This window comes from Triticum urartu, chromosome 4 (assembly GCF_003073215.2).
Source record: "Triticum urartu cultivar G1812 chromosome 4, Tu2.1, whole genome shotgun sequence".
In the NCBI taxonomy this organism is placed as follows: Eukaryota; Viridiplantae; Streptophyta; class Magnoliopsida; order Poales; family Poaceae; genus Triticum; species Triticum urartu.
In genome coordinates, this window is record NC_053025.1 from 344,919,049 (window position 1) to 344,929,000 (window position 9,952).

The window sequence follows — 9,952 nt, forward strand, 5'->3', positions numbered from 1 at the left end:
AATTTGAAAGAACTATTTTTAAGAAAATTGGTGAACTTTCTTTCACAATCGATGAACTCTTTTTCAAGATCGATGAACTTTTTTTCTAAATTGATGAACTTTTTTTCTAAATTAATGAACTCTTTTTTAAAAATTGATGAACTCTTTTTCAAAATCGATGAACTGTTTTTCAAAATTGATGAACGTTTTTTAAATTCGGTGAACTTATTTCAAAATTGGTGAACTCTTTTTCAAAACCGATGAAATCTTTTCACAATCCGTGAACTTTTTTTTCAAAATGGATGAACTCTTTTTCAAAATTGATGAACTATTTTTCAAAATCGATGAACTTTTTTCAAAATGGATGAGCTTTTTTAAAATTCGATGAACTTATTTCAAAATCGATGAACTCTTTCCCAATTTGATGAACTTTTTTCAATTTCTATGAACTTTTTTCAAATTTGATGATTTGAAAAAATGAATGAAGGTTTCCAAATCTGTAAACTTTTTTGAAATCTCGATTTTTTTTCTTTTTTTATGATTTTTTTCGTTTTTCGTTTTCATTTTCTTTCTAAAGTCAACGGTTGACCAGTCAGTCAACTGGTCAACCACGACCGTACGAACAGCCCTCGAGGCTCTCGATCCAGCGAGCGACCAGGCGAGGCGAGTTCAGCCGTGGTCGCCACATGGGCCGGCCCACGATTCGGCGGCTGTGAGCGCCAGCTCCCTTAGCTGACGCCTGAAGCGCCACAACTAGGAGCTCCCGCGATCAGCCCCTCATGTTGTTTTGTTTTTTTATTAAGAAACCAGTCGTCCACCTCGGCCTTATGGGCCAGCAAGTATGTCTCAACTTCCAATGGAATAGAAAACCTGCTATGCTAGCGTAGGCCTGTATATGATGCGTCTTTTTTGTCAATAATCCCACCTTGCCCACTTAAATAGATTGCCATCAGTTTATATACGTTCTCAAACAATTAAAACCAGTCGCCTTAGGAAATAAACAATGAGCTGATAAAACAGGATTAGCATATGCTGCATTAGGGGTGGACTAACGAGCAGCTCGGCTCGTTAAGCTCATGTTCGTTAAGGCTCGGCTCGTTAAGCTCGTTAAGATTAACAAGCAGAAAACCCTGCTCGGCTCGGCTCGTTAAACTCGTGAGCGCTCGTCAACAAATTATAATGTGCTGCTATTATATACAGGATGAATGTGTAAGTGTGGTTTTCAAGATGAAATATAATGACTATAAAAAGAAATGTAATAGTTTGTTGCCTCATATGTCTATTAGATTGAATAGATGGGCTGAGGTGCTACAAAAATTCTTCACATAAGATGAAAATATGTGTTGTGTTGTTACTAACGAGCTTAACGAGCTACTCGTGAAACTCGTTAGCTCGCTCATTAAGCTCGTTAAGCTTAACGAGCTAAAATCAATAATTGGCTCTGTTCATTAAGAAACGAGCTACGAGCTTAACGAGCCAAACTATCGAGCGCTCATTAAGCTCGCGAGTTGCGAGTTGCAACGCACGGACATAATTGCTAATAATTAATAATATATTGTTGTGTGCACACTCGATGCAGAAACCCCGAGGGTATTCCCCTCTTTGAAAATAAAAACTAATGCGAGTTCCATGACCATAATCTAGGTATTCATGTGTCCAATGACCAGCGTGAATATTGGGGACGAGTCCAGTGATCACGGATGAATGAATTTATCTCGGAGATTATGAATAGCTTTTCCTTGGAAATGCAGATTGTGACTGCAGATGAGATGTTCCTAGTTAAGGAGCATCTACTCTTTTCCCAGGCTTGAAATTCTTTGGAGGCTGCCTGGGCACGGACAATAGTTTCACCGAGTTCTCGAAGCAGTGGTGGAAGCCGAAATGCGGGTAGCGCTGGTACCACGTCTTCTGCTGCTCGTGAGTGTCCCAGTGCTCACCGCTACTGCTCCTCCCGTACTTGTGCACCCAACCGGAGCCGTTGTGGCCCTCGCCCCAGGTGCGGTTCCACCGGTCCCCGTATTTGCCTTCCCACCAGGTCTCCCCCTGCTTCACGCCGTGGCCGTTACGGTCGAAATGCTCATCCCACTTGTCACCCCATTTCGACCACCCGTCGCCCTCTGACCGCTCGGCCCATTTGTCCGTGTATTTCACGCTGCCTCCGCTGCCATCATACGTCTCGCCCCACCTGCAGAGGATCAAATACTGGGCTTCAGCAATAGTATCTTATTTTATTGCAAAGAGAAAAGCTAAGCTTAATTATCATACAGAGCATGGAACCATGGACAAATAAAATTATTATAAATAAAGCTACTGATGATTCTCATACCTTTCATGCCAAACATGAGCATGCCCAACATCCAACGTAGTGTTTGGATCCAAGCTGCACCATTTATCAGCCGATTTTTCAGCTTTACCGCTTGAATCATACTGCTCCCACCATTTCTCTTGCCACTGCTCCCCTTTGCCATTCTTTCCCCACTTGTCTGCGCTCTTCTCCATATGCATAAGACCAGATGTGAAATCCTGAAATGGTTTAAAATGCAGCCACTTGATTAAACTCTCATCGATGTATACAGGCATGGCATAGTATCTCATCGATGCAGCTCCTAATAGGTCACACAGTGAATGCTGTGCAATGACCTGAGCAGGCACCATTTGAAAAGTTAATAGAAGTACTAATTTAATATATACTGCATGTTTTATACGCCGCACAGTGAGCGGATACTGCTACTCATGGTACACCACCGGAGTATCGAATTAGAGAAAAATTCACCTGCCACATGGACTCCTTCCAGTATTCCCGCCAAACATTGCCCCTAGCATCACGACCGGACTTCTCGGAACCTAATTCTTTATGATCAAACCGGTCTGAAGCCTCCCAGTACTTGTCTTCGAATTCAACAGAACCATCAGGACTTACTCCCCTGATTACAGTCCACTTACAAACAACACCATCAGGCCTCTGTTCTACACCGGTCTCCTTCCACCACTTTGAACCATCTGGGTCTATCCCATGGGACAACTTATCATCACTTGTACTGAGAGCTCTAGCCGCCTCAGCTGCATTATTTGAGAACTGCGTTTCAAATGCTTCCTCTGCATCAGCAACAGGCATGGCCCCGGAATCTACATTCTCAGGCTCTGCAAATGACTGGAAGGGAGGGAGAGATCGATCTTCCTTCTTCTCAAAGAAGGAGGTCACGAACGGAAGGGATAAGAAGTCTGCTGACCGTTCCTTTTCCATTAACATCTCAGGCTGACTGGAGAAGGAATCCACTTTCTTTGATGGTTTCAAAACAATATTGTTTTCTCTCGGTTCACTGCTGGTGTCTACGGGTGGTAACCACGACCAGAAATCCGGACCAGGAGTACCAAGCTTGGAAGGATATGAATCCCCAGAGTTTGTCACTGAGTAAATAAGAGATTACTGGTGTCAGAGCAGAAGCATAATTTTACATGGAACGGAGGATGTTGTAATAACTAAATGTTTGCAGTTAAAAAGCACTCCAATAATACTAAGACTAACCACAATGGAGAGTAACATACATAAGTAACATACACGTATTCCTAGACTATGTTACTACCTTCATAGTGGGTAGTAACATAAGTGTGGTAACATGCATAGCTTCATTTATTAGGTTATAGACTCATATTGCATTGGGACATGTGATGTTACAGTAACTAGCTAAGTTACTACTACTATCTCTCTCCTCATTAACTCACTGCCACATAAGCAAATTTGCTGAGTTGGACTCGATGTTACTGCTGAAGTTACTCCCACTGTGGCTAGTCTAATGGTGTCCTTTATAAAACAGTATTCTTCTCAAGAATGCTCTATACAATGTCACAAAATGGACATAGCCTAAGACCTCAATTTATAAAATCAACACGGTATTATCATAACTGATCCAGTATCCACATCATCTTCAAAGTAAAGCACGAATAATACTGTCCAACTCAACTGATAAATCCACTTAAGCCCTGCTTGGATCCTCGTTTTTCTCCACTTACACCCGTAAAAATTACAGATCTCTGTCCGTCGTTTTGGTTTCCAGCCGGAAATAACTCTTGGCATGTAAATTACACCCGGAAATTTAATACACGTGTATTAATTTACATCCATACCAAGCGCGGCCTTAGCCCTTACCAGAATACCACTGAGCACGAGTAAGTCCTATGTCAGTGTGTGCTATTGGTAGGAATTGAGACACTGGAGAGATATCATTCATCGTTTCCCATTTTAGTTTCAGTTGACAATTTCACCCCTAATTTTATTGGATTTATTTGTTGGATTGGCCGTTTATGCCAAACTCTTTTGAACTACTACTACCTTTGCTTATGTCAGGCTAAAAGGGAAACTTCTTTTACGCGAAAAGCGAAGCTAGTGCGACGTTCACGGGAGAACTCACGTGCGCCTGCTGGTCGTACCTTTTGCCGACTGCGACGCCGCCGGTACGCTCCCCTGCCCGGAGCCCTGATCCTCAGGCCCCTTTGCAGCCTTGCGCGAACCAAAAACGTCGCCCGACCCTGTCACTCTGGTGGCCGCCGCCACCTTCTGCGGCTGCGGCGTTGGCGAGGACTGCGGCGGTTCCTTGAGTACAGCGCGCGCGGCGGCGAGAGCGGCGGCGGCGCGGTCGATGACCTGGGTGCGCTGCACGCGGTCGCGCTCCTCCCGCGGCACCCGCAGCATCTCCTCGAACCGCGCCGTCCTCCGCTCCACGTCCGCCTGCTGGGGGCCCTCCGCCTCGGCAGGCGGCGGAGACGCCTGCAGCCTGTACGCAAGCTCCGCCGAGCGTCTCTCACGATTCACCGCCTTCTTCCACATGTCCAGGTACGACGGCCCCCCGCCTCGGCCCCCATCCCCGGAGACCGCGCGGACGACGACGACACGCTGCCCGGCTCCACGTCGGGCATGGGGGAGGAGGAGGCGGCCGCGCAAGCGATAGAGGTGGGGAGCGGCGGGAATGATGGGGGCGGAGTTGGTCGCCATTCTGCTGGACTCCGAGTGGAGAGATCAGAGGAGTCGAGAAGTGTGTGCGAGAGTGTGGAGGAGAAGGAGAGGGTGGGCCCTGTTGTCTGCTTCACATGGAAGGGGAAGAGAGCGAGCGGTTCAGCGGATGAGGTCGGTTGCTGCGTGCGCCTCGGCCTCCAGGTGGCGTCTTCAGCGGGCCGCTCTCCGCCGTTGGTTCCCTCGGCTGAATGGACGGGTCGGGAGTGGCCTGTGAATCGAACGGGATTCTGCTAGATCCGGGGGCGAGCGATTCTACTCGGAAGCAGTTCAGTTTCTGGCTTTTTTTAGTTAGAAGCATGGCGAGTTCTAGAACTTGTCCGAGATGTGATGATTTGATTCTAGAACTTGCAAAATAACCCTACCCAGTTCTAGAACTTGCATCGTATGTGCAACTTTGATCATGGATCAATCACATCGTGACAACTGGACTCCTCAGGGCCGATCTAGTCGGTGCGCGCATTTTTGCAAATATCCCCCTTCCCCGCCTTTCCTCTAATCAACCCGCAGTACAAGAAGTATAGAACTAATATCAACTTAATGGTGTCTCCTTCACCACCCCAGCATCATCTATCACCAGACAATCCTCACCCTTCACTCCTTTCTGTCTTTCACACCTCCATCTTCCCTGTCACATTTGGTTGTCCTGTTTTCTCAGTCTTGTAGCCCCCCCACTTAAGCTATGCAAAGCAGAGCCAAGTTTGAGTGTCTGCTCAAAGCTACTACCCTTTGGATACCTTAAGATATCGCTGGTGTCCACTTGATCAACCCATGTAAAACCACATTGTCTTTTAGCCATCGGTTATCCAAGCACCACTAGTTCTCGTATATCACATTTAAGCTATGGCGCAGCAACACGTTTGGACAGTTTCATAATATGGTTGATAGCCTTAATGGCAGCTTTACATGTTATGTAATATAGAAAAGGCAACCAAATGACAGTGCGGATTCAAAAATTACAGTTTTTCTTTTTCATGCTTTGATTCAAAAACTTCAAAACAATTGTTCTTCTAGTTCTTACCCTCTTTGATGGAATAAAAAAGAAATTACAATGATAGGTATCCCCTCTGAGCATTTTGTCAAGTAACATACTGGTCTCAGCAAATCAGTGAAAGTAGAAATGGAGCGTACACGTCCAATGAGTACTCGAGGAAACAACAGAATCAAATAAGAAATTACTCGTGAAGGGCGGATTAGCTATAGTTTGTGTCTTTTCCACTTGATATGGGCATGAACTTTCTTTTTGATAAATGCATATGCCGTCAAAAAAGACATGAACTGTTGTATGGTTTATCTATGTTTCAACAAGGCACCAAAACTTGTACATAAGATATAGGCTCAAGGAATACATGACATGGCATTATGCTGAGAAAAGGACGGAGCTAAAAAACGTGAGTGCTCATCATGTACAGTAACCAAGGTCAGCAGCCCTATGATGATATTGGTGCAGTACTCAACTACTCATCTTATAGGGCACTATTACCATGAGCAAACATCAGAATGCCTGTGAATCTCTCACAACCATATAGGTTTGGAAATGGGCCAGACAAGATTCTTTGGTGGATGCAGATGCAAGGGTGCCCCCACAAAAACAGTGCATGGATCCTAATTGATCCAAGGGGCTGCTTTCAAAGTGGTCATTTGTCTGCTCTATTGTGGATACGACATGCATGGCACTTTGCTCATGGAGATTTAGGAGTAGTATCACGCACTCCTGGAAAAATATGTATGCAGACCTACCATAGCAGAGTGCATCAACCAAACAAAACTGATAAGTTGAGATATCATGGAGCATAGGGAAAATCTGCAATTGGTTGAGTTGTTTCCACAAATGTCGTATCCGTCCTCCTAGTCTTATAGCCCACCACATACTCTATACAAAGCGAAGTCAAGTTAGAGTGTCCACTCATAGCTCCTATTCTTTGGATACTTCGAGATACCGCTAGTATATGTCCACTTCACTTGATCTCCCCATGTCAACACATCTTTCAACCTTTGGTTCTCCAAGCATCACTAGTTCTCGTAGATCACATTTGAGCTACGGCATCACAACTCATTTAGACAAATTGACAATATGGTTGATAGCCTTAATGGCAACTTTGCAAGCTATGTACTATAGAAAGAGCAACCAAAAGGACAGTGTGGATTCAAAACAAGAGTTTTCGATGCTTTAACTCAAATCATTGTCTAACTATTTCAAAACAATTTTCTTCTAATTATTTCAAAACAAATCCTAAACTGCTATCTTGGACACAACAAATCAGTGGAATTAGAAATGCACGCACATATCTAGTGTGTACCCAATGAAACAACATGATCAAATAAGCATATGCAGTCATAGAAGGCATGCACTGATGTTTGGTAGTAGTTTATCTATATGCTCAACAAGGCACCCAAAACTTGTACATAGAATTTAGTCTGAAGTAATACATGATTATAGCAAGAAGAGACAAAGCTAAAAACTATGGCCAACAGCCTATGATGATATTGGTGCAGTACTAGACTAGTCATCTTACAGGGCACTGTTACCATGGCCACCACCAGGAAGTCCGTGACCATAGATAGGTCTAAAATTCGGCCAGATGAGATTGTGTGTTGGATGCAGATGCAAGGGTGCCCCCACCCCACAGAAACAGTGCTCGGATCCTAATTGATCCAAGGGGATGCTTTCAAAGTGGTCATTTGTCTGTTGTATCAGGTACGACATGCATGGCACTTTGCTCATGGAGATTCAGGGGTATCACTATCACTATCACTCCTGAAAAAAATGTGTATGCAGGCCTACCGGTGTGTATTTAACATGGAACATCAACAAAGCAGAACTGATAGGAGCACGTGCGAAATCTACAATTAAGCGAGGTGTTTCTACTACTAGGGTAATGTAGGAGTGGTCTTTAGAATGATTTTATGATGTTTAAAAGCATCATTGGATTCGATGGAGTACCCATTGGTTCACATTAATATATGACATACTTAATTCAGGTGCTCCCCGTGGCTTTCCAGCTTGTACTGCGGGTTGATTAGAAGGAAAAGGCAGTGGGGTATTTGCAAAAACGCGCGCTGACCAGCTCGGGCCCGAGGAGTCCAGTTGTCGTGTTGTGATTGGTCCAGGACCAAAGTTGCACATATGGTGCAAGTTCTAGAAATGGGTAGGGTCATTTTGCAAGTTCTAGGACCAAATCATCACATCTTGGACAAGTTATAGGACTCCCAGTGCTTTTAACTCTTTTTGTGTTGTCGTGCCCTCTTTTATTATCTCTACTCCTAATATGTCTCATCGTTCGTTGGTTTTGTTGGTATACCCCAAGTGATCGATATATGCCCCACCAAGTGATCTCCCTCCCACCGATTTTCCCCTCCCTCCAAAAACCAACACCGGTTTTAATTCATCATTAGACCCACACGTCCGATGCCAAAAAAAACCAAACCAAACATTCCATCTTTCCATCGCACCCTTCCATATAAGATGTCAATCAAATCATATCGAAGGGTGGGTTTAAAACCTTCCATCCAAAACATATCGCATCATAATTTTTTTCCATATACAACAACAATGAAATCGCATCGCAATCAAATCTTTTTGCTATTTCCATTGCAATCAAACATATGCCGATCGAACACAGTCTCTCCATAAATTCACCTTTTTCAAATCTCTCTACTCCTAAAGGGGCAGTATGTACCTCGTTTCGTTCGTTCGCTAGCCTCCCTCCCCATTGATCGATCCACCTCATCATCTCTCCAACGATTTTTTTCTAACAAAACCCCACCTCCCATTTATGGTTTTTATTTATTTACCATTGTTCTTTTTCCTAACATATCCAATTAACCGACCATCTCACATATCTCAATCAATCCCGTCCTCAACAGAATCACAATTTTCCATCTTAGAAAAAGAATCATAACTTTCCTCTCGGGGCTTAGACATTCCCTACCAATGGAACGATGGCGCACGGGGACTTTTTCTGCCCAGGGTTGTTTCTGCACGTAACTTTGACATACCATCACGACAGATTTCTAATCAGGGATGTCTGTGGACGTACCAGTTCGGAATTGACTCCCATCGCACACCTGCCCCCCGCTGGCCAGCTCCACGACACACAACGCCCCTGCCGGCGAACCAGCTCTACTGCATACCCCGCGCTCACCACCCGCGTGATATAGCGTCCCACCGTCCTCTGCCTAGTTCGATTTCTGATGGGTCTGGTGCTCTCACGGTATCCCGACCTGCAAGCTCCTTGTTGTGACTGTTTCATAGCCTCCTACACCTACGTGCAACCGATGGTGCATCGTTACATGCCTACAGCCCACGGATGATACGCATACATTACTAATCTGATCAATTTTCCAATCAGATCACGGTTGAATTTTTTCTCAAAATATCTAAACAACTAGATCCGTCTTGTCTTATAACAATCTGCATTAGTCCAAGAACAAGAATGGCGAGTAAGTAATACACACATTTGTAACCATGACACTTGAGGAGAGAAGAGACACAAAGGAATTGGTGGTAGCGCTGATGAACGGACAGTAAGGAATTGGTGGTGTCAACACTAAGGAAGACAAATCATGCACCTTCCATTCTATGAATGAATCGGTCGGTATATAAAAATATAATACAAGTTTATCTAAATATTGTCCATGGTAATTAAGGAGATATCATACAATCTCAACTATCGACTTTAGTAGAGCATGTGGATCCATAAGAAATCCTGGTAGTATTTGGTCATACATCAAATTAGCTTTGTATTGTTTCTATTGTGCTTCCCTAGCGAAGCACGGGCAATGTGTTGCAATAATAACACTGGTTAGTGTGTAGTATGCGAATATTACAACATAGTAATTTGAGAAATAAAGTGTGTACGCGATTCGATGCAAATACTATAACATAGTAGTTTGAGTACTATCAGATCATGATGAGGACATCAATACCATTGTTACACCCACAGCCCCTGCTGCTATACATAC

General features: G+C 44.1%; 1 protein-coding gene across 1 annotated transcript; it reads right to left on the reverse strand.

Moving 5' to 3' along the window:
- Nucleotides 1-1,506: 1,506 nt before the first annotated feature.
- LOC125551637 lies at nt 1,507-5,063 on the reverse strand. Its single transcript, XM_048714909.1, has 4 exons — nt 4,408-5,063; nt 2,753-3,387; nt 2,306-2,502; nt 1,507-2,164 (listed from the first exon to the last, which is right to left on the reverse strand). Exons 1-4 carry the CDS (start codon nt 4,967-4,969, stop codon nt 1,759-1,761), a joined length of 1,800 nt encoding a protein of 599 aa, XP_048570866.1. The 5' UTR covers nt 4,970-5,063; the 3' UTR covers nt 1,507-1,758.
- Nucleotides 5,064-9,952: the final 4,889 nt, after the last annotated feature.

What these genes read in the sequence shown, in the direction of transcription:
- LOC125551637 (XM_048714909.1), bottom strand. Translation starts at nt 4,969, where the DNA reads ATGGCGACCAACTCCGCCCCCATCATTCCCGCCGCTCCCCACCTCTAT. An exon ending in GGAAGGAGTCCATGTGGCAG is followed by an intron (nt 2,503 to 2,752) that starts GTGAATTTTTCT and finishes AAACCATTTCAG; the next exon opens with GATTTCACATCTGGTCTTAT. An exon ending in GCTCATGTTTGGCATGAAAG is followed by an intron (nt 2,165 to 2,305) that starts GTATGAGAATCA and finishes GATCCTCTGCAG; the next exon opens with GTGGGGCGAGACGTATGATG.